Source organism: Rhinolophus sinicus, chromosome 6 (genome assembly GCF_057876585.1).
Source record: "Rhinolophus sinicus isolate RSI-liver-muscle chromosome 6, RSI-T2T, whole genome shotgun sequence".
NCBI classification, from domain to species: domain Eukaryota; kingdom Metazoa; phylum Chordata; class Mammalia; order Chiroptera; family Rhinolophidae; genus Rhinolophus; species Rhinolophus sinicus.
Window position 1 is genome coordinate 5,072,501 of NC_142506.1, and position 24,940 is coordinate 5,097,440.

Sequence of the window (24,940 nt, forward strand, 5' to 3'; positions counted from 1 at the left end):
CCCACAAACCACGGGGAGCACGTCTTTGCTGCGATGCTGACCACTCAAGAATTCAAGGTCTCTGGGAGCCTGCCCGGCCTCTCGGGGCCAAAGGACCGTTTCCATTGGGCTTTCTGAAAGGCGTGCGTGTTTCAACAAACATACATTGTCTACACATTGTGCACCAAGCTCTGCCCTAGACCATGGAGACGCCAAGAACAGACCGCTGCTTTTCTCTAGGAGCTCGCAGTTAGAAGGAGTTCAAAGCTGTTTTAAAGCAACCCCACCCCACCCCAGGCTCATCCTCATCTTCCCAGACACCAAGGAATCAGACTGGAGACCACGGAGCTAACCAAAGTCTCTCCTTTTCTATAAGAAAAAAACAAAAACGAAAAACTAAGAACCAGAGAAGCAAAGAGACTCCTCCAAAGTCGTAACAGTAATTTCCCGACAAAGCTAGGAGCAGAATTCAATTTCCCCAAATCCCTGGCCAAAGCGCTTTCCACTTCATCACCCCGCCTGCACGGGATTGAAACAGCAGACTTCATCTGCCCAGTGGTGGATTTTTGCCAACTGGTCAACACTGAGATGCTGGCAGGCAGACTAGTGAACGCCCAGTTAAGCTCAGCTGGGGTCATCAGCACAACGGAACACTACCTGAGGAGGGAAACAGTCTCATGAAGCACTTGGGGAGACCCCGTGGAGGACAGGTTTGGAGCTAGACAGTCCAAAAGAGAAATGAGAACAGGAGGCAGACATCACATTGGAGCAAGTCTGCCTTTCCAGCATACCCGCCCAGGAGCATATGGCCCATCATTAGCCTCCTGGGAGATGGTTACGGAGCCACGAATGGAGACTGATGGCTTCAGGTGAGAGCCCTCAGAGGGCTGAGGCAACCCTGTTTTCATGCAAATGCCTTCAGTAACCATAAGCAGAAGGAGACAGAGGGAGTCTCAGGGTGACAAAGTGCGGGGACACTGTTGCCATAGCAGATACTGCACTTCTGGAAGGTCTTAGAGACCCTGCAGAATCTTCCAGACACCCCGCATGGGCCCTGGGAACCCCGCATGACTTACAGCTGGACTGCAACCTGGGGAGGGTCCCCTCAGGGACACAACAGAGCTTGTCGTTCCAATGACATGTTTTTCTGACCCACTTGACACCTGAGAACTGGGTCAAGGTCCTCTAAACGGATTCATTTTCCCTCCTAGCCCCCTGGTTCTCTGTTCCCTTCTAGTTCACTCTGAGAGGTGGTGAAGCAGAACCACCAAGGGCTCAGACTGGCAGGCTTGACTCCTGGGCCACCATTTCCTGGCTGTGTGACATTGGGCTATTACTTTACCTCTCTGTGCCCATTTCCTCATCTGGAAAATGGAGATAGCGTTGTGTGGAAAACATGAGTTACTACACCGAAAGCTCCTAGGAGAGTCGGGCACACAGCACATGCTCCAAAAGGGTTAGAGGCCCCTGTAACAGTCCTACCTCTCCAGAGGGCAAGGGGCACCTCATCTTCAACCTCCGAGAAGGTGAGGCCCATCCTTGTAGCACACAGAAGAAGGAAGGGACAATAAAGACCCACATGAAGACCCTCTGAGAAGGGAGCCCTGACACACAGCACGCCCACCCTGCAGTGGTCAGACACCTCCCTTGCACCTTCAGAGATGGGGGCCAAGTTCAGATCACCATGTCCTGACAGGGGCCACGTGAAACGTGTGCAGAAGGCCAACGCTTTCTATGCATCTTCACCTGCGTAGGCCTCCGTTTCCAGCCTTCCCTCCTCCGTCCTCTGAAAACAAAGAGCGATGGCCGCTCCCTGGCCCACCAGAAACAAGCCTCATAGGCCTGGCCTACTCCAATGTGGTGCTACTGCGGGCGGACCTCACCCAGCTCACATGCCACTCCCGCCAACACATGCCCACGCAAGCTCAGGTGCCAGCCACCCCTGTCCGGGGCCTCCTCCCTGTCCCCCGGCCGTGTTTCTTACCGGGAGTAGACTCCTACATCCACAGCACCTGGTTCTCTGCGTTCCCCATGCTCTGAGCTCTGCAGGCCACCTCGGAGCTGGCCCATCTCGGCTCTTCTGTGCAGCTTCTCAGGGCAGCAGGAAAAGCCAATGCACTGCCAAGCCTGGCCCAACTCCCTCAGGATGGAACCAGAACCAGAAGTCTTGCTCACTCTGCACTCAGTGCAGCACGTTCCAGGCAGAGGTCTGCAAGCTTGTTCTAGAAAGGCCCAGAGAGTAAACATTTAGGCTTTACAGGCCACACAGTCTCTGCAACACCGCCTCAGCTCGGCTACTCGAGTGCAAACACAGCTGTATACAATAAGACGTGGCTGTGAGCCAATAAAACTTTACTTATGGACCCTGGAAATTTAATTCAGGTGATTTTCATGTGTCACAAAAGAGTCTTGATATGTTTTCAACCATTTACGATGTAAAAACAATTCTAAAGAATGTAAAAAACAAAAAGCGATGGGCTTGCAGGCCATAGCAAAAGGGGCCGCCGTCCAGACTCGGCCCATGGGCTGTAGTTTGCCAACCTCCTGGTGTAGAGGACCAAGTACTGGATTTGGGACCAGACCAGCACGTCCAGTCCTGCCTCTACCACTTCCCGGCCCCAAGACCATGGACAAGTTACACATGGACTCTGGGTTTGTTTCTTCATCAAAAACCTTGGAAAACAATAGTGCCCTTGTCACAGGATTGTTGTGAGTCTTAATGGAGGTACAGTGTGAAGTGGTTCGGGGCACAGATACCCCAAATGAGAAAGTCTAAATTAGGACAGCAGTGAGTCTTTGTTATTGTGGAAGAAAAATCTGGAAAGTATGACACAGAGGGGGAGCAATCAGCTTTGGAATCAGAAAAGTCCTGGGTTCCACTCCCGGCTCAGCCCCTGAGAGCTGTGTGACCTTGAGCAAATGACACGAACTCTCTGAGATACTGTTTCTTCATCTATAAAATACAGAATACATTCACCTCGCAGGGTCCTCAAAAGACTATTTCAATGTCATAAAAAGTACAGTACTTGTCATTTAGCCGACAAAAAAAATGGCAGCTACTATTTATCCCGATGCCATCTTGCTCTTTTTTTTTTTTTTCCTAGTCCAAATTTCTTTCCTCTGAGCAGAAGCCAATATTCTTTATCAAAAGCCGCCTCCCCTCCAGGTCCGCAGCGTCTCCTTCAATGGCTCCCCACGCTCCACCAACACGACACACTCCCACCTCCCCCGGGAAACCTTGTTACTGGAAAAAGGGGCAGCCCTTTGAGCAGCCACTTTCTCCCCCGGAGAAACAACATCAGGCCGCCTGCTGGGAGTTGTTTGTTTCTTCTTTCTCATCCTCGAGTCACCCTTTCTGGGTCTGAGGCTGACAAGGGACTGGCGTGGGGAAAGGCTGCTCGCTGGCCCAGCCCGGGGAGGGACATTGTCTACCCAGGCTGCTGCTGCAGGGGACTGGTGGCTTTGTGGGTCAGACTGATTATCTGTTCCCACGCGGCGTGCCTCTGATCTGACCTAGACAGCACTGACATGGGCCAGGCTGGTCTTCTTACAGAGAAAGTTTCCAGGCATGTCATTTCAGGTAGAAAGCTGTTCAGGGCTAGGAGGCTGGTCTGACAAAAGGAGCTGTGATGGTTTGGGGAGGGAAGGGTGCTGGGAGGCATTCCTTCTGGCTGGCTGGTCCTCCGGCTTACAGGGAGATGGATGGGCCAAGGTTTGCGGCCAAGAGACCAGAGCCAGAATGGAGGTTGGAAACAGGAAACGTCAAGGTGAACACAACAAGCCCAGCAAAAGCTGTGCAAGGGAGCAGAAAGCTGAGTGTTGTCACCGCATCTGATGGGTGAAGGCATAACCTAAAGTCAGGACAAAGTCAAGGAGTTAGACGCCTGCGATCCATACGTGTTGAGTACTTTCCCTACACCAGAAACTGGGCCGGGTCCTGGGACATGTGAGAAACACAACACAGTCCCAGACTCCTAAAGAATTTGATTTCTAGGCAAAGAGGTGTCCACATACAGGACTGCTACGTGTTCCCCAAACCCATTTCTTTTATTCGGGGGCACACAGCTGATCTACGTTCCCTGGCTTCTCGGCAGTGTGAGCCGTATGACTGCATTCTGGCCAATGGATATCCATGATGGGGTCCACTGCCAGGCCTGGCCCACAGAAAGCTCCGACTTCCACTAGCTGCACTGCCAGCTGAAAGCAGAGGGTCCAACAGCAGCCTCCTGGGTCTTGCGGATGGGCAGAGCCACAACACAGAAGGAGCCTGGGTCCCTGAGTGACCCTGTGGAAGGCTACCTGCTGGCCAGGAGCATCTGCAACAGACTGGGTGTAAGAAATGCACACTTAACATGTTAAGCCTCTGAGGTTCGGGGGTTGCCTCGTTATAGCAGTTAACCAATCCTGACTAGCATGTGGCAAACACATATAATATCATAAGAGCTGTGACACTACACAAGGAAATGACTGAACAGAATGAAATGCAACCTCCCTTCCAGCCAGAGAGCTTTAGACTGGTGCATTCTCCAAGCCCCAGTCCGAGAGGTTCCAAGTCAAACCTGAGCTGTCGCTGCGGTCGTCACAGAGCCTCCCTGTCGAGCCGCCTGCTGTCCACTACTGACTCCCAGCTCGCCACCATGCCTGCCGTTCCATCAGCTCCGCGCTCTGTCTCCCCAGGGTCTCTGAAAGCTGCCCAGGGTGATTTTCCCTAGGGTGAGTCAGGCCTTCTGTACTAGGCTGTGAGCTGCTTAAGGCCAAGGATCATCTCTGCATCAACAGTGCCCAGCAGAGACCAGAGAATAAAGCAAGGTTTGGCTGTGACCCTGCGCGGCTCGCCGCCTCTTTCCAACCGCCTTGGCCTATCGTGTCATGCAGCTCTGTACCCATGATGCCTGGGTCCCTGATTCTAACGTGTTTGACTAGTCTTTTCACTTGCATTTCAAATCACTCAAACAGTGATTCCATTCATGTAAGTGGAAACGCACTATACCACAGGCGCTGGGGGCGATGTTTCCATATACATGTTTTAATGCTCATTAACACGGTCAGGTAGGTAGCATCATTCCCATTTTGCAGAAGAGGAACTCAAGACACAGAGGATGAGAAAGTTTCCAGGGTTCACACCCAGGTCCTCCTGACTCCACAGCTCCTAAATCTTGTCACCAGTCACTTATCTCTCTGATTCTCTGATGGTTCTTTCTGTTCTGTAAAAACACCCTAGTTATGTTGCCCAGTGGAATCAGCTCTAGGTTGGCTTGAAAGGTCAGGGATTGAGACCCAGATCTGCCCCGAAATCACTGTGTGACTTTGACCCACTAGGAGACAATTGAATCATCAGGGAAGCACCTCAATCTTGGCTCAGACCTTGCAGAGATGGAGGGGGTGTCCGATGTCTTTCCAGACATCAAGATGCTTTAAAGAGGAAAATCAACCAACCAACATAAGGGGGTGCTTAGCCTGTATGCATCAGACCTCACTGGGGGCAGGATTCTGAAAGCATTTCAACTCTCTTCAAGCATTCACAACTTGTGGAGAAGAAGAAAAAGGTGTGTGATTTTTTGCTGTGGTCGTTTTAGAGGTTCAAAGAAAGATTGGGAAATCGTGACTTCCAAAGCTCACAGCTTAGTTTCTGTGGACAGCTGGGCCTGGAGACGAAGTCATCTGGCATGAGTGAGAAAGCTTCCCTTTGGCGAAAAGTGACTTGCAGGAAGGGAATTTCTGTGCTCTGCATGTGGGCAGTGGATGACCAAATGTTCCCTGGCATTTGTACTTCGCTACCCGTAAAATGGGAACTCGTCTTCAACCATCCAGGGGAGAAAAGATAATCAAATCCAGGAGCCCATGTCCACTGTACCCCAACACTGAGATCCTGCACATACACACACTTCAGAAAACAGAATATAAGGAAACAGTTTGAGATGTACACAGAGATTTATGGACACACTTAGCATGTCACTGTTTACAGTGTAAAAAGTAAACACAGCCTAAAACTTTGCAAGAGTGACTTGATTAGATCAACTTTACGGTGTATCCATATATTAGAATACTCGTGTTCTAATGCTGGCTGATAGTATTGTAATGCTATTAAAAGGATGCTTTCAGAGACTTGTGAAGGACGAAGGAAATGTTAGCAATGTGAATGCACTGTCAGGGTACAAAGCTACCCAGGCACCACGGCTACAGAGCTACCCAGGCACCACGGGTACAGAGCTACCCAGGCACCACGGCTACAGAGCTACCCAGGCACCACGGATACAGAGCTACCCAGGTACCACGGATACAGAGCTACCCAGGCACCACGGCTACAGAGCTACCCAGGCACCACGGCTACAGAGCTACCCAGGTACCACGGATACAGAGCTACCCAGGCACCACGGCTACAGAGCTACCCAGGCACCACGGGTACAGAGCTACCCAGGCACCATGGCTACAGAGCTACCCAGGCACCACGGCTACAGAGCTACCCAGGCACCATGGCTACAGAGCTACCCAGGCACCACGGGTACAGAGCTACCCAGGCATCATGGCCCATCCCAGAAGGTACATGCAGACCTGGGAACGGCGATGCCTCCGGGGAGAGACAGTGCACAGCCAGCAGCCGGGTTTGGGAAGGAGATTGACTTCATCTTTTATCGTCTACTAACTTTTAAATCTTCAGAGGGAAGAGGGCCGTAAAGGCCCAGCACAGTAAAGGAAACAGACCCACACTAAGACGTGTTGTTATAACATCCTACCAACCTCCAGACCGGAAAGGGGGAAAAAAGGCACTCGAATCAAAACACCATCACACTGTTTTCAACCGAAGGAGCGAAACACATTTGCAGAGTCGTCTATTCACTCTTTCTTTGGAAGCTACTGGGGCTTGGGGGGACTTGTGAGCTTCAAAGATACAAGAAAGTAAAGCAGCAGCTTCCCAGCCTCCCTGCAGGGAGGGCTGGGCTCAGGACAGCCTCCATCACACCCTCAGCAGCCAGAGCGGCTCCAGCACTCAGATCCAACCAGAAGGGACCCAGGCCCTGGCCCCCACTGCTCCTAGACTCGGGTGGAACTATGCGACATGGATGTGACAGCTCCTTCAGCCCCGCGCTGCAAACCACATCTACAAAGTGCAGAGAAGTCAACCCTCCTGGAGCGAAGTGACCAATGAGAGATGGGCGACGAGAAGCAGCGGCAGAGGCGTCCTGCCCCTTCTGCCCCGGCACGGATTGTGCTGAGGTGTGGACACTAAGGACGCCCCACCAAACCAAGCAGCCGGATGTGTTCTCTCGCGATGTGTGCCTTTGCGTCCTCTCCATCTGCCTCGCTTCCTTCTGCCCGCACGCTTGCTGCCCTGGGTGTGCACGTCACACAACCTTTGCCTCAGGCTCTGTGTTCTAGGGCTAAGACACCTCAGGAGGAGCCTTGGTGGGTCTGCGAGAAACGGGAGCTCCTGGGGAAGAGGTGTCTGTGGACCGAGGGGAGGTTTGCTGAGCCCTGTGCTCAGGAGTAAGAAAAAGAGGCAGAAAGTTGACAGGGCTCTGAACAGCACAGAAAGGGAATCAGAAACCACGCACCATGGCAATGACCGATGCTGGGAACCTGTTCATTTACTCATCTCTGCAATGTCTCGTCTCCCACAGAGATGAGCAGTAAAACCTGTGACATGAAAAGTACCTGCAGACCCACAGTGTGGGGTAGCAGGGAAGGGACAGACAGCTGAAGGCACTGTGTCCTCAAATCAGGATGGGAGAGAAGAGGACACTAAATTGTAGGGCACCCCGATGGCGATTCAATCAGGACCGAAGCTGGGGTCCTGGGCCGCACACATGCCCCCCACACCAACGATAATGACAAGAGTGGCAACAAGAGAGCAATTACCTCACTAACACTGTGGGTCGAGACATGTCATATTTTTGTAATTGTCAAAGCAAGTTAAATCCATCTCCGCCTCATCAGCCAGCATTGGCAATACACTCATTCTCAAGTAATTTGGAAGAAGAATGGGGTAGGGGGAGAGGCCTCCCATCTCCCCTGAGGCTCTAAAATGATGCAGGTAGTTAACGTTTTATTGAGCACTTACTATATGCCAGATGCTGTTCCAAGCACTTCACACGTATGCACTAAGTCTTTAATCTTCACACATTTGGGGTTCCATACTGTTAGCACCTCCATGTTACTGATAAGGAAGCTGAGTAACTGGCCCGAGATCATACAACTAGGCACCGATGGATTTAGAGATGTGTGTCTCCAACTGCTACCATACAGTGCATCTCACAGGAGGCTTTTAGAGTCAAAAACCTGTAGAGGGGTCTCTGGTCTTCCCATAGCCATGGCAGCTGCTCCTGGCCCTCCTTGTCAAGCCCTGTGAGGTCCATTTGAAGGGAAGGAAGGGCTCTGTTGGTGACCATCACTCCTTCGGCACCCTGGAGACAGCCATGGCAGAAACACAGGGGAACTGGAGGCTCAGTCCACCCAGCACCGTCCGCCTGTTCCCCAGCTGAAGGTCCTGCGGCCTTGGTAACCCCCTCATTCCTTCTTGGTGGCCCAGGGGTTTCAGTTATCTTTCTCTGGGATTGTGCCCCTCCCTGTCCTTTTTCCTGCTGGAGAATCCACCTCCACTCCCACTCCCCCCAGGAAAGGGCTGAGTGTCCGTCCACTAATCAATTTCACCCTGCTGCAAGGGAGTCCATCCCTCAAAGACTATAGTTCTCCCCTTCCTCGTAGGAAAAGGATAATGTTTTTGTTTTGGTTTTTTTTTTTCTCCCCGAAAGAGATCTAGTGTCACAGGAACTGTTGTCCAGGTGGTCCACTGTGTTAATCTAGGAGGTGCCATTCATGCGAATAGTCACAGATTTAAATGCTTAGTAGGACCATTCCTAGAAGACGGCAATAAAGGGCCTTACAGAAAGAGAGGACTTTCTGTTGAGCTAGACGTGGGGCTGAGAGGAGTCTACGAGAAAGCTAAGGGAGAAAGTCAAAACACTACTGATTTGTCAATACGGCATCTTGTTAACATTTACTGAGCACGTACTATGTCCAGGCATATTTCTAAGTGCTTCACATTCATTATGACACTTAATCTTCAAAACAATCTTTTGAAGTAGGGAACATTATAATCCTCATTTTACTGAGGGGAAAACAAGAATTCGTTAGTTAGTTCAAAGCTATACGACTAAGTGGAGGAGCTGGTGGGATCTGAACGTGTGTCTGCCTGACCTCACAGCCCTCATTCTTAACTCCACGGACGATACAGTTATACCAGGACTCAGTCTCAGGCCAGAAGGGATCAAAGGAGGTCTGAGACCACAAGACACACTCCGTTTTTGCATAAAATGACATTCCTGCTAATGTCTCTTTTCCTGATGGAATCAGACGGTAAAATCGTACTGTGGGGGGAGGGGGCGGTCAGCATGTTCAGAAACCAAATGGAGCCCCGTACGACCAGCTGGCATGTACAACTCTGGACAAGTTGCTGAACACAGCCGGGCCTGGGTTTCCTTTCCTGCCTCTGCAAACGCAGGCAATGCTAACTGCCTGCTTTGAGAGACCTACATGCTGTGTCCCATATAAAGTGCTCAGGACGTCTCCCGTAGCAGGTGAGTGCCTCTTTCCACCTGGAACTCTCCTCACTCCTCAATTCCCCACCACGGAGTCTGCCTTTTCCGTTCGATTCCCGGAGTAAGCTTTTGAAGAGAGACCTGAGCTGGGTTTTATTATCCGACGCAGGTCACTTTTTTGATGTGTATCAATCATTTTCATTTTGTAAGGTGGGTGGATTTTATATATCTATAGCTAGCTGCTGGAAGAAAAATCTTTAAAGCTTCAAGATAGGATTTTAAAACATCTTTATAGATGAAAAAAGCAAAAGTTTAACCTTCAAGGAAAATAAAAGAAAACATGAAGTCTGTACTTGAACACACAGAATACACAAAAAAAACAGAAGAAGAAGAAGAAGAAGGCTGAGCTTGAGATTGCAAACGTATGATCTTAGTATCAACTGTTTGGGCAAAATACGGAGGCTTATTTTCATCTCTTTTGGTAAAGGAGGCAGCCCCATGCATCATATGGTCCCCCAAATCTGTCCTTATCCACAATGCTTCCCTGGAGACTGGAACCCCATTATTAGAGATGTCTCACTCACTCATTCATTCATTCATTCATTCATCCATTCTGTCTTTCATCTATTCTCTTCACTCATTCATTCACCAAAAAATCCCTTTTCAATGGACTGCCATGTGCCAGGCACTGTGCCAGCTGCAGAGCATACAGAAATGACTGGCAGCCCCATTACAGATACCTGCTTTACAGACAGAGCGAGACCGGCGTGCACCCGTAATCACAACAGGAAGTGTTCTCTTTCTAGTTACACAGGCTATAAGAGCAAAACACAACAGGGGGAAAAAACAAGACTCAATTCAAAGACTAACACATGAACAAGATAATGTTTGTTCTGAAGTGCAGTGAGCAAGCACAGAGTCAAAAAGACTTGACATTGCATGGGGACAGCAGAGAAGGCTTGAGGATGAGGGAGGGTCTCTGAGCTGCAACAGTGAGACCAGCAGACCAGGCAAAGCAGGTGTCATGGATGTGTGCATTCCCTGGTAAAAGATGAATTTGCAAGAGGTCATACTTCATCATTTTCCAGGTCAAGGCTGCAAATGCGTAGGACACAGGATGGGTATGTTTCATAAAAGGTTGAAGTGCAGAATGGAAAAGACCGGAAGCATCATTGGCCCCAACCTTGTCTTTCAAGGATCAGCTATTTCAGGCCCAGAGAGGTTAAGAGAGTTGCCCAACACCACACAGCAATTTAAGGCCTAGAATTGGGTGTCCCTGTCTAAATGTCCCCCACTGCAACACCATATCACAGTATCTGAAGTCTTCACATGCCCTGATAGAGCAGGTATTAACATCCCCACTTTCCAGAGGAGAAAACAGAGGCCATAGGGAGCATAGGATGCAATTTGCCCCAAATCCCACTGTGGAAGTTCTAGGCAAAACCAGCACTAGCTAGAACCCCAGTGCCCTGCCCAGGTTCTATGATATTATGCTGCCCCTAGGGGCACACATCAGAGCCAGAGGACTCAGGGAGGGCAGGCTTTGTCTAGGCAGGAAGGCAGGACCATGGAGAAGGGAGGGAGGGGCAGAATGCTGGGAGCAGCTTCCCAAGCAACTTTCACCTACTTCCCAGCCTCTGAGGTGGCTTGGGCTCTGCCTCCTGTTGCTGCCCAGCACTTAAAACTCCTGAACATCCCTCCAGGGGACTCTCGTAAGTTACACTCTAATGTTGCCAAACTAAAATCTAGCCTGGAAATAGTTATGGCTTGCAGGAGGGGGATCGTTTTCCAACTGCTACATCAGGAGCATATGGAGTGAGGAAGGCACATCCCTTTGAAATAGTCGGTGGTGACCTGTGGGTTTTCATAAGGAGGCTGAATCTTTCAGACAGAGCCTGCCGGCAGGGGGGGTGTCAGTCCTGCAAGCACCACCCATGCAAAAGCAGGTATGAGGAAGATGGGATGCAGCTGATCAACTGCCCCATCCCATTCATGGCTGATCATTTTTAAGTGACGTTATACATTTTAAATCTAACTGTTGATAGCAATCATTCTTTTGAATAATGCATTGTCACAGACCAGATGGAGGCACGGAGGAACCCGACTGCAGACCAATAGCGCAGCCTAGTGGCAAACTAAAAGATGACAACTTCATCTCCACATCATCACAGGCTTGGGATGCACAAGAGGCCCACTGCATTTAGGTGGGAAATGGAATTCTAGAGAAAGGCACATTGATGCCCAGGCCTAACAATCCCACTACCATTTCCATAGCCTTGCTATGTGCCAGGCACTGAGCTGTGCTTCACAGAATCCATGATGAATAGAGCACAGCCCCTACCCCGTAGGGAAGAGAGATCTGACACAAAGAATTCTGCAAGATCTGATAGAGACCAGAAGAGAGATGCCACAGTGTGCGAGATACTCAACAGTTTGTAACTGGATCAAAACCTTTGGCAATTCTGAAGAGTAAATTATGGCCATTGGGACAATCAGTGATAGACACCATTTTAATTGTCTGAAGCAGGTGCTCTTAGCGCTTCTGAGGTCCCAAGCCCTCTGAGAGTCTGGTGAAATATGTGAATTCACCAGAAAATACACCTATGTTATATGCAGCAATACACTGCCTACAATTTCAGTCAAGAGTTTTCCAGACTCCATGACGCTCTTCCAAACACCCAACTAAAGTCTCTGATCCTGAGGCTCTTTCCTTCCTGATGACTTGGAATTCTAGACTTCAAAGCGTAGGTGAAAAAGGGACCACATACTACACCTGACAGGCTCAGGGGAGGCCAGCATGGCAGGCCCTACAAACTCAGAGACCGAAAGCAACCAGGTAGGATGGTCTGAATGTAAAAATTCCTAACTAAAAGCAGGTCATGGCGGGTAGTCACGTCCTGGGCCTGTAGCTTCCTTGACAAAGGTTAGTCTTTACCTTAGTGAGCTTGTCTCTTGTCTTTGTGTATCTAAGATAACATACCTTTGAAATGTCAGAGTAATCTTCTTTTTCAGTCCACTCAAGGCACAGCTGCTGTCACCAGCGCAGGAGCGCACAGACCCCTCATTGTTGTCTTGTTCCCCACATACCATCTCTACGTGCTGTAAATGTTCATCATTAACTATCCTGTACTGACTCATGTTTTACTTTTCATCCAATCCCAGAGATTCCCCGGCTTTGCTTTCTCCCGCCTTCTTAATCTATCAACCATGGATTTCACGTCTCCTCCTTTGATTCAAATGTATAAAATAAACTGCGAAACTGCCATTCTCCGGAACATTTTCTCAATCTGTTGAGATTTTGCTTCCCGGCAATTGTCATTAGTTTGGCTCAAATAAAGTCATAAAAATTCTCCACAGGTTTGGATGTTTCTTACGTCAACAAGAGCAAAATGGTAACTCTTTCTCCTTGAGGAAACTGTGTCATTGACTTAAAGTGCAATTCATCGATGAAGGATGAGAAATTACCGGGTACCCACAATGTACGTACTCAAAATCATCTCCTCTACACGCTGACAAGGACACAGAAGTCTAACATGAACCCCCTTCCTTAGTCTGGATACCACACGTGTTCAGGGCCCAGGCTTTGGGTTCACAGGCTGGCTTCATCCTCAGGACAATCACTCAATTCAACCTCTCTGAGCCTCGGTTTTCCCATCTGCCAAATGGGAGCGATGATCATGCCTCTCACAGGGTGCCAGTTAGAATGAATATAAATCACAGTGCCCGACAGATCACAAGAGCTCAATCGTTGGCTTTGTATTGTCAATATTATCATTAGGATGAATTAATTCTTTAAGCCATACAGTGAAAATTTACCCATCACCCACTGTTTACCAGGTAACAAATACTAAGTACTGGGGACACAGATGTGGCCTGATGCCTGGCTGTGTAGCCAGACCCTGGCTTTCCAAGTTTGGTCCAAGGACAGGCAGCAAAAGCATCACCCAGGAGCTTGTTAGAAATGCAGGATCTCAAGCCCCTGCTCAGACCACCAGGCTGTGTTCAATTAACCCCAGTGTCTCAAAATGTGCTTCCACAGCCAGTGTGTTCAAATCCAGATCGAAGGTCCATACATTACAGTGGACTGATACGTTTCTCAAGTCTCTTATTCTGTAACCATTCTCCCTTCCTCTTTTCCCACTAACTCAGCTGGGCTGGTCGCATTCTCATGATGGCAGGCTATGTTCTAGGACTTTACAAGCATCATATTTAATCCTCACAGCAAATGGATGAGATGGTCCTTATTATATCATAGTCCCGTAAGCCAACGTCTCAGTGTGTGGCAGAGCAGGTCATGCCCAGGGCTGTTCTTAACCAGCTAACCCTAGCATAGCTGTCTGTGTGATAAGCGCCATCCTCTCCATCTGACAGGCGAGGAAGCAGAGGCGCAGGAAGGCTGAGCACTGAGGGTCACCCCTCTGCACCTGTTAGCTGGCTCTGCATCCGCGGGAGCAGCACCAACCTCCCTTGTCACAGTTTCTCCTCCCACTAAGCTCAGCAAAAGGAAAAGCTCAGAATAGACACTGAAGTGCCCTTTTGTGTGAACTGTGCCACACACACACCCCTTTTGAAGGTACAAGTGACCACCTTTGGTTTTGTCCTAATTAACATTCCCCGCCCTCTGTGAAACACAGAAGGAAATCGGTCTGCTTCTCTGCCCTCCAGAACCTCACGGCACGCCTGGGAAGACAGGCAAATACTTACAGACACCTCGGATGCAAGGCAGGCATTGAAAAGCCCAGTATACAGGAGTCTCTCAGGAAGTAAGTGAAAGATGGAGGGATGAGTAATAACTGCGGAGGCAGAAGGTATCTGGGGATGGAAATGTAGGAGGACGTCATGGAAGAGATGATGTCTGCCAGGTCCCTGAATGGAAGGTACATGACGTGAGGCACAATAGGCATGTTTATTGCTAAGTAAACGCACAGTAGAGGGTGATGGACCGTTTTGTTTGGGACTGTGGGCCTGTCATTTCACATTTAACCACCAGAGGGCAGTAAATCACGTCCCGGTATTTAGGAAAACAAAGTTGGTTTTGGTCAAGTTTTGTCTTTCCCAGGCCCACTGCTCAGCAAGGTCTTTTAAGTCTCCAGCTTCCGGGGACTTGGCTAGCTCTCAGCATTCCTGAAGACTCTGCACATAAAAGCGTCTTGGCTGGAGGAGGCTGTAACCTTTCTGTGGAGGGATGACAGAGAGCTTGTTCCGAGTTTGACTTGATTACCCGCCCGTCCTTCCCTCCATGCTTCCAGCAAGAGGGTCTGGACAGCCAGGTCGAGCAACGTTTCCACCCCAGAGATTCCCTCTCCTAACCCCTTTCTCCTCCAGAACTACCTTCTGTCTGAGCCCCCCTGACAGACAAATTTAGAGGTTCCGTTCATACTTACGACTTTGTGTTCTAATTATTTGTGTTCTTTTAAGAGTTCTTAGCAGTCAGAAAATGACTCTTCTTCTCTAATTTGCCTTAGGTGGACTTCGTGAAAGACCAGAGGACTCGGATTTTCCTGTGTCCTGTCCCCTGGGGAAGCCATGCTCGCTCTGCTGGCTGGCTCTGGGCCAGTAGTTTCCTGGTCTCCCCACAGCACGGGGACTGCTCGAGTCGGGGATGTACCCCAGACCATTGTACCCTCGATGCTAGCAAAGCGCTTAGCACATGGTCAGTGCCCCCAGACGTTTGCTGTCTGAGGAACAGGTGAATAACTGCAAGAGCTACTTTGCTCGTATGACCAGGGCTCTAAGTGTCAGGCCACACTCTCTGGCCTTTGAGGCTCACAGATGGTGGAATGACTTGCGCCACAGCAAAGGGGCCGGTGTCAGTGAAATGACAGTGCCTCGTCCATCACGTCCGTCCCCCACTCCAGCCCCCATGGCTTCCTAACGCACTTCACATGGAAGCCTACCTCCTCGCTGGGACCTCAGTCCTTGCAGGATCACCCCGGGCTCCTTCCCCACCTTACCTCCTGCTACACCCCTCACCTGTCACACTCCGACACAGCCTCTGTCCACACACAGCCATCCTGCCCACTCGGGGGGCTGTGGCACAGGCAGGCGCCTCTCCCTGGAACCCTTTCCTCCTCATTATCCCATAGCTGGCTCCATTTTGCTATTCAGATCTCAGTTTCAATGTCACATCTCTGAGAGGCCTTACCTGTCACCCAACTAAAATGGACACCCATCACTGTTGATCATGTGAGCCAGTTTTAATGCTCTGTCTAGCGTGCACCTGGGTTTCTCCATGGTGATGTGTTTACTGTCTGATGCCCCAACTACACGACGAGATCCAGGAAACCAGGAGTATCCCAGTGCCCAGTACCAAGACAGGCCCACAGCAGGAGCCTGCGTGCTGACCAAAAGCTTCTGGGATGAAGACCACAGCTACCCCTGGGCCAGAGCCTCTGCTGTCCCAGCATGCACCCTGCCGACTCCAGACCCCACCTTTCAGCCACAATGAGAGAGAGAAACAAATAGCAGTAAAGAGCATGGGTGTGGGATCTAGAGGGCCTGGATTTGAATCCCAGCTCTTCCACTTACTAGAGATGACCTTGGACAAGTAACTTCACCGCCCCATGCCTCAGTTTACTCCTCTGTAAACGGGGGATGCTAACCATACCATCTACCGCACAAGGTTAGACATCACAGGCTTTTCAAGTCCTGGCATATAACGAGCACCCCACACGTTAGCTGTTACTATGAAGACTTGTTTGATTAAATCAAGAAAACAGTGTGCGTGTCTCCCTAGCAGAGCAGACAGCTCTGAGGGCAGGGATGCTGACTGGCCCCCTCCTCCCCGGCACCCAGCACCTTCCACAGTGCACGGCACACCCTGTGACGGATGATCAGTGAGGTCGCTTGCCTCAGCGGAAAACCAGGAGATTTTGGATTGGGGGGCCTCTGAGCCCCCTCCAGCTGGAAGGTGCTCTGTTCTACTTGGGCCTGCTGCTGTTTCCTCTCCTTTTCATCTACTTACCTTAACCAGCCGTTTGCAAGTTCCCTTGTTTTCCAAAGGAGCTACTTCACAAGAGTGGGCTAGACCCATGTGGCAGTAGATACAGCTATGCAAAAACAATCAAAACAGATGCCTCTCCTTTCAGGTTATTTCTGCTCCCCCCACCCCCTGTGAACAACACCACTCCCTCCTGAGGCCCCATGGAAAAGCTCTCGCCGAGAGGAATGAAATGTATGTTCCGCAGAACTGCCAATATCACAGACGATTTCCAAAGAAAATTGCCTCTATCCATCAAAGCAGCTCGGAGCCAGACATGCGTCAGTGAGGAAGACCCCGAGCCAGCCACTCCCGAGGGGCTTCTCGGAGGCAGAGGAAAGAAAGCCCACCGCTGGAAGACGAAAACGAGACACAAGGAAGAAAAAGAAGAACCACCTGAATCAACAGATACCCCCAGGCAGGCCCTTTGCCACCTTCACTGAATCCAGAGCCAGACAGTGTCTTGGAGGCCTGGCAAATGAGCTTTCCAACCACCTCCTCCCGAGTGGGAAATGGGAGTGGTAAGCCAGTGGGAGCTTGGAAGGCTACGCGACCACAGCTGCGTGGGTGGCTGTCCCCACAGCCAGAGTGGGGCAGCCCCTGCAGGGAGACCATCCAGGCTGGTCTGCCCTCCTCTCGTCCGTCAGTTCCAAGCCTGCCAGAGGTGGGCATGGCAGCCATCCCCTCCGGGAAGATAATAATGAAGAACACTGCCGCTAAACACATTCCAACAGAATCCATCAGGCATTTCCTCTGGGGCGACTCAGTTACTCTTGAAACTAGGAGGTAGTGGGAAGCACCACCTGAGCTCTGCCACTCACGGGATTTCCTGGTCTTTGTGGCCATTGAAGATAGGCAGTTTCACAGCCTGTGTTTCTCACTGAGCCGCACAGCCATTTGCCTTTACTTTACAAATGACTAAGCTAAGAGTTATGGAGGCTGAGAAAAGTGCCCAAGGGCACAGGGAGGGCAGGAGGTAGTGAGGTTCTCAGACCTCCCCTCAATCCCTCTTCACTGTCTGTGCAGTAGGAAGAATGTCGCCGCCACAGGGTTTGCCTAGGAGGGTGCGGAGAGCTTACAGAGAGCATCCAGCCTCAGACACAAAGTCTCACACCTTATGAGTTCATGAGCATGTTTTCCCTTTTATGTCAGGCCACTCAGCCAGCCCTTCCTCAGCCCTGCCCCCGGGCCAGACAGTGTGCCCTCCCCGGGAGAAGACGCTCCCTCACTCATCTCTGTATTCCTGCTGTCTGACTCAGGGCTCGCACACGACATACACGTAATTCGTGTTTCTGCGGCTGAACTGAATTCACTGGACCTACTATGAAAGGGGAAGGTGGGAAGGCCAAACTCCCTCTCCTGGGGCTTCTAATAAGCCATAAACCCTGAGTCTCCTTAAGCCCGGCTGAAAAGGAAAAGATGAAGCCCAGCAAGATTCTGCTCCCCAAAGCAATCGGTGTATTCCCTCTAGCACTGGGCTTGTTCGGGCAGCCCAGCCCCAGCGTGGGACACATTTTCTACCTTTCCTTTGGGAAAGAGAGCAGTAATTTGGGGTTTGGCTGGAATCAGGGGCCTCTCCACTTCCGTGGTTGGCTGGATGGGAAATTGAGAGCAAAGCTGCAAGGCCCTTGAGGTCACGTCTTGAGCTGGCTAAGATCAAGTGACTTTTAGAGATGAATAGCCCCAACTGGTAGGTGACGAAAGCAGGCTGCTTCCTGCGTCACCCAGCACGGGCTGGAAGATGAAGAGCGGTGTTCTCGGGTCTCCTGTGCACAACCTCGGCTACATTCGGGAGGCTTTGGGGCTCCTCATACAGAGAAGGCCCTGGGCTACGCACTGTGGGGGAACAAGAAGAGGCTGGGGTAGAGCTGGAAGGGCTGAGCCTGGAGTCTGGGGTCTGGGTGTGAACTGCGGCGCTGCCACCTTGAAGTTGCATGACCTTGTGCACGACACGCCAACCCTCGGGGCGAGTTCCCTCTGTGACTGAGTGGGGAGGATTCTGGGATTGGCGATCACTTGTTCCACGTCGTATGGACCCCCTAGAACAGATCATAGTCAAACGACACCTGTCCTCAACTCTGTTCTGCGGTCCAACCACGTTCCTGGAGGTGGCAGGACAAGTGAAGTGGTTTAGCTGGTGCTCATTTCCCAGGTAAGAGCCTTCCCAGGGATCTACGTGGGGAAGAGGAGACCCTCTGCTACATAGGATGCGGATTCCCCAGCCTGCTTCCTCTGAGCATTTGTCACTTGTCCTGTGTGCCTGAGGAGCCCCAAAGCTTCGTTCAGGTCACCCACACCTGGTGCAGGTTACCTAAGGAAGCTCTTTCACTCAGAAAGATTTAAGACCAAAAAAAAGAAAAAAAATCCTTGTGAATAACGGAACACAGGGTAATGAACCGCGCACGGTTTCTAAAATGGCTCACACAGAGGGTTTTCAGAAGTATGTAGCCGACATTCAGCAATGGAGAGTGTGGGGGTGTGATTCACTCCCGTACCTTCTCCTAGGGAATGAACGGGAAGGCCCCAGCTGAGCAGGAGGAACTTCCTGCCTTGCTCCTGTCCAGCTCCTTTTCTTTACGCAACATGACCAGCTGGATTGTTCTCTGAGAGATGGCGCCTTCCCTGAGACAACACTGTGCTGAGGAAGCCAGGGGTACCAGACAGAGCTCGAGTGCTGACATCACCCAGACCAGGATCAACCAGATCCCGTCATTTGAAGTTGTGTGGTTCACGTTGAACCACAGTTATCTCATCTAGAAAATGGACATGACCATACCTAGCTCACAGGGCTGCAGAGAGAAGTCTAGGTAATGTACCCAAAGCACTCAACACATAGACATTCTTAATATATGCTCGTTATCCTCACAGGCTGTTAGTGGAGGGGCTCAGTCTGCTTAGCTTTGCAGAGTCAGAAGTCTGATTTTGTCAGCCCCTGGAGAGCTGAAACCACATACCCTGAAACCGAAACATAAATAATAATGCCACCTCATTAATTTACATTGAAAAATCACTGTCATGTGTATTAGTTTGCTTTTGCTGCTGTAACAAATCACCACGAATGAACTTAGTGGCTTAAAACACCACAGATTTATTATCTCACAGTTCAGTAGGCCAGAAGTCTGGCACGTATCTCACTGGGCTCAAAGCAAGCTGTCGGCAGCTGCGTTCCTTTTGGAGGCTCTCCGAGAGAATCTGTTCCCTTGCCTTTTACAGCTCCGAGGCGGCTGCGTTCCTGGCTTGTTGCCTTCTTCCTCCATCTGCAGCACCAGCCACAATAGGTGGAAGCCTCACATCTCCTCACTCTGACTGCCCTCTTCTTCTGCCCACCTCTTGCACTTTTAAGGACCCGTATGATTACATTGGGCCCACCCAGATCATCCAAGGTAACCTCCCTATTTTAAGGTCAGCTGATTAGCAACCTTAATATGCCTTTACCATGTGATACAACATAGTCACGGGTTCCCAGGACTAGGACATGGACATTTTCCTTTCTTTTGGCGGGTGGGGGGGGCATTATTCCACCTACGACCTATGGGAACAAGAGTACTCGAGTCCACAGAACCAATATGCTATTTCCCTGTAGGCAGGTCTCCCCAACAGGCTTAGAACATAGAGCAGGAACCCAACGGTGTCAGGATTACACACTCCAACGTGTCTACCTCCAACATGGACGTGACATGACCAATGGACCCAGATGCCAATATGATTCTTTCCCTGATGAGAACTGGGCTAGTCCTGAAAACAGCTGCCTCTGTGATGCCCTCTTCCATTCCCCCAAGGATGAGTCACCACCGCTGACACCAACAGCCAAGGCCACCTTCCGATGAACACACGTTTACTTTACAGGATAATACTAAGGTCTTAGGCAGCCTGGGTGCCTTCATGCTTAAATGGCCACGTGTGTTGCATCTCTTCTGTGATCCATTACGTGTGGAAATTGAAGTTGAATTCTCAAAGTATAAACTTATTTCCAAGTTCTTAGGGAACCTCTAACTGTGTCCCCCGACAACAAGGATTCAATCCTGTGGGTACTCGTGAGCCTTCTTCGTATCAAGCACCGTGAAATACTGGAGTAGAACTCAGATGCAGCCCATCCCTCAAAGAGCTCACTGGTTTGAGCCAGATAAGGCCTGTGCCACGTAGATGACACAAGACATCACATACCAAACCCTTCAAGGGGGGTTGGGGGCTTCCGAGGGGAGAGATGTCTGTGAGTTGGGGGGGGGGGGCAAGAAAGAGGTCCCAGGGCTGTGGTATGGCTGTTCCAATACCAATGGAATCATGTGACGGTGGACGGCTTTGTACTGTGACCCACTTTTGTCATGCCCAGACTTGACTGTGGGCAATTTTCCCTTAGGTTTGAATACTTACTCAAAGGAAAACAAGTCATTTGTTCTTATGATCACACAGTAGGTATGAAACCATATGCTACGTTTTGCAGTTGCCAAGATTCTTAATTAAATTCTTTATGTTCTGCATAATGATGAGTATCTATTGTGTTTTTTCAGGATCACTAGGTAGGTGTTATCTTTTATCAGGTACCAACAACAGCTGACATTTACTGGGTGCTTCCTTCTTGCCAGGCATCGTGCCCAGCATTTTCTATGTGTGCAATCATCCAATCCTCACGGCAACGCTACACGGTAGGTACTCTTATTGCCTTGATTTTGCAAACGAGGCCACTGCAGCTCAGGGAGATTACGTAACATGGCCAAGATCACACCACTGGCAGAGTCCAGATTTGACCCTAGCTGGTCTATGGTCAGAGCCTGTGAGCTTAGGGACTCCTCAGGGTTTCCATGCATCATGTGCCCTTGACAGGAAGCTCTGCACCGCAAACAGATGAGACAGTAATCATAATACGTAGAACATAAAATTTACCATTGTAAATTTTTGAAATGTACATTTTTAAATGTACATTTCAGCGGCATTAAGTACATTCACATTATTGTGCAACCATTACCACCATCCATCTCCAGAACTTTGTGTCTTTCCAAATTGAAACTCTGTCCCCATTAAACACTAACCGCCTGAACCCAGCCCGTGTCAACCACCATTCTACATTCTGTCTCTATGAACTTGATTACTCTCGGTACTTCATGCAAGTAGAATTATACAGTATTGGTCCTTTTGTGTCTGGCTTATTTCACTTAGCGGACTGCCTTCACGGGTCGTTCATGTTGTAGCATGTGTCAGAATATTTGAGTCTGTGTAACAGAATTTAGCAAGTGTCAGAATGCTCTTCCTTTTTAAGGCTGGCTATCCATTATACCTCATTTTGTTTATCTATTCATCCAGTGATAAATGAGTCGTTTCCACCTTTTGGCTATTGTGAGCAATGCTGCTATGAACATGGGTGTACAAATATCTCTTCAAGACCCTGCTTTCAGTTCTTTCTGAAATATACCCAGAAGTGGAATTGTTGGGTCATAAGGTAATTCTGTTTCATTTTTGGGAGAATCACCACACAGTTTTACACAATAGCTGTACCATTTTACATTCCCACCAACAGTGCACAAGGGCTCCACTTTCTGCTCCTTCTTGCCAACATTTGCTATTTTCTGTTGTTTTAATAGTAGCCATCCTGATGGGTGCAAGGTGGTGTCTCGTGGTTTTGATCCCCATTTCCCTACTGACTAGTGATGTTGAGCAGCTTCTCATGTGCTGATGGCCACTGGTAATCACAATCTTGATATCCTTACCCACATCAACAATGAAAATACTGACTAGACCCCAGCTCCCCTGTTGGGCTGTTTTGAGAATAAAATGAGAAAACAGACATGGAAAAACAAATATGGCACCTGGCAGAGTGGGTAATAGACGGGAGGTCTGTTATCTAGTGACACAACAGTGCTGCATAACGAATCACCGAAACTCAGCAGCTTAAAACCACCACCGTTTAGTATTGCTCACGGACTTATGGGCCAGCTGACGGTTCTGGTCTTGACTGTGTTCACTCCTGTACCAGCTATAGGTTGGACAGGCAACTCGAGTGATTTGGGCTGGGCTCATTCACATGTTTGGAGCTAGACTGGGTCTAGACTGTTCTAAGCTTTAGCTGAGATGACTCAGCTCTTCTTCACATACCTCACGTCCCTCCAGCAGATGAGCCCAGGCATGGCCTCTGAATAATGCCAGGGGCCCAGCAGAAACATGCAAGGACATTGCCAAGTTTCCGCTTTGTCCCATTGGCCCATCCAATTGTGGTAGGCGGGATTCTAAGATGAGCCCCCAGTGACGCAGACTCTTATGTAATCCCCTACTCTTGGATGGAAACTGTGACCTGCTTCTGGTCAGTAGCGTATGACACAGGCAGATGTCACTCAGGATTTCACTATATTTTATAAAACTACATCTTAGCAGACGGAATGGGAGTTTCTCTTTCTGGCCTTGAAGAAGTGAGCTGTCATGTTGTCAGAGGGCCACATGGGAAGGAGCCATGAATGTCCCCTGAAAGCTGAGAGTGGCCCCCAGGTGACAGCCAGCAAGAAAACAGGGACATCAGTCCTACAACTGGGAGAACTGAATTCTGCCAATAACCTTAGCGCGTGGAAGAGGAATCTGAGCTACAGAAAGGAAGACAGCCCAGCTGATGCCTTGAGTACAGGCTTGTAAGACCCTAAGTATAGGACCTACCTGAGCCATGCCCAGAGGCCTGGCCCTCAGAAACTGGGAGGTAATACATGTATGCTGCTTTTGGCTGCTGCGATGGTAGTGATTTGTTATGCAACGTGGGAAGCTAACACAACATGTCACATAGCCGATCCCAGAGTCAGCATGGCAGAGCATCCCCACAGGGTCCGATACAGAGAGGCAGGGCAATTGGGGCCACTAATGCATTTAATCCAGCACACTTCCCAAGCACCAGTGGGGCTGGCCAATGCTGGCAGCACTTTGTCAAAGTAACTTAGCACCACCATCATCGCATGCTCCATAACTGCAGATTCAAAAAAGGAGTGAGCTTAGAAATAGTGTCAGTGCACTGGATGGACAAGGGCAAGAATTCTGGAGCCCGGTATCGTGGGTTCAAGTCCTGGCTACAGAACTTATCAGCTGTGTGACCCTGGACAAGTTACGTAACCGCCCCCTGCCTTAAAGACGTCAATGACAAAGAGCTAACAATACTATCATAGGGTTGTTGTGTCAAATATGTAAGTTAATACACCTAAAACACTTAGGATATGGCCTGGGACTTTGTAAATACTATATATGTGTTTGTCGCATTATCCCGTTTTTAAATGGTTAATCAATGTAAAGATTATAGTCATTCCAACAGAATATTCAAGTAGAAACTCTATTTCCTGATATGCGAATAAACACACATTTTTTTTCATGCACTTCAAAATGCTTATAAATACAAGACATGTAGAAAAATACACAACTGAAAAAGTTGCTGTGAAACATACAACCAATAACATGTCACAGAGAGAAAAACAAGAAATAAACAGGAAGCAATGTCATGTTCATAGTAAATTCCCTTGGGTACTGGAAGCCTCATACAATAATCCTATTTTATTGCGATTTCTTCTTCCTTTTGGAATTTATCATGGGGACTTACAAAGAAGTTCTAATTCTTGCCTTTTTATTTCCAAGGAATATATTCTTTAAAGCATAGGCTTCATAATGCCTGTAACAGAGTGCGTAATAAGCTCAGCTTTACAAATCAAGGTGGATCCTGGATTTGGAAGGACAAGCAGTGGCAGGTGACTTGGAGTCAAGTTCTGGCTTCACTCCTAGCGGGACCTTGGAGGTGTGGTCTGAGCTGCCTGGGCCTCAGTGCCCCTGATAATATTAGCGAGCCCTGCTTCACAAGATGGGAATGAGGACCGGGGGAGGGAGAAGGATGCAAAGGGGTTTTTTAAACTCTCTTTGACCATTTACAGGGCAGGTGGAGGTGGAACCATGTGACCTAATCTCCAGGTCAGAGAAGATAACCCAGCTGCTAATCCAGTGGTTCTGAAACTGGGGCTCAGATCCGTCACCCCCTGGGTTTGTTAAAAGAGAAATTGCTGGGACCCACGCCCAGGGTTTCTGGTTCAGTTGGTATGAGGTGGAGCCGGAGAATCTGCATTTCTACACCAGTCCCCAGGGAGGCTGACGCTGCTGGTTGGAGACCACGTGTGAACAGCACTGACAGAAAGCTCACCTGCTAATTACGTGGACAGCCAAAATTGACAAACGCTGCTGTCACCCCTGCCTCACTCACACAGCAGTGTCCGTGCTGTCCCTGGCACCCTGTCTCACCTGGAAAACCTGAACAGCCGCCCACGGTCTCTCTGCCTCCTCTTTCTTGTGCGGTGGATGCCCCCACACCACTTCCGGAAACACAGGCCCTAAGCACAAATCCACGATCACCGCTCTCTTCAAAACACTGCCATGCGTCCCTGATGCCTGCAGCACTGAATCCCAATGCAAGCCATGAAATACAAGGCTTTTCACAACTTAA

The 24,940-nt window shown here is 49.6% G+C and overlaps 1 protein-coding gene across 3 annotated transcripts in view; it reads right to left on the reverse strand.

Annotated features, from left to right (window-relative positions):
• The window catches only part of LOC148757826 (uncharacterized), a 279,544-nt gene that overhangs the window by 227,121 nt on the left and 27,483 nt on the right, over positions 1-24,940 (reverse strand). Inside the window, exon 3 of one of the 3 annotated variants that reach the window (XM_088798938.1) lies at positions 14,220-14,381. The exons of 1 other annotated variant lie outside the window; for it this stretch is intronic. In XM_088798938.1, the coding sequence (XP_088655064.1) occupies positions 14,220-14,381 (162 nt within the window). Of the gene's footprint in view, positions 1-1,963; positions 2,194-14,219; positions 14,382-24,940 lie in introns of those variants that run through there. One more of the 3 variants, XM_088798939.1, reaches the window with a different exon arrangement.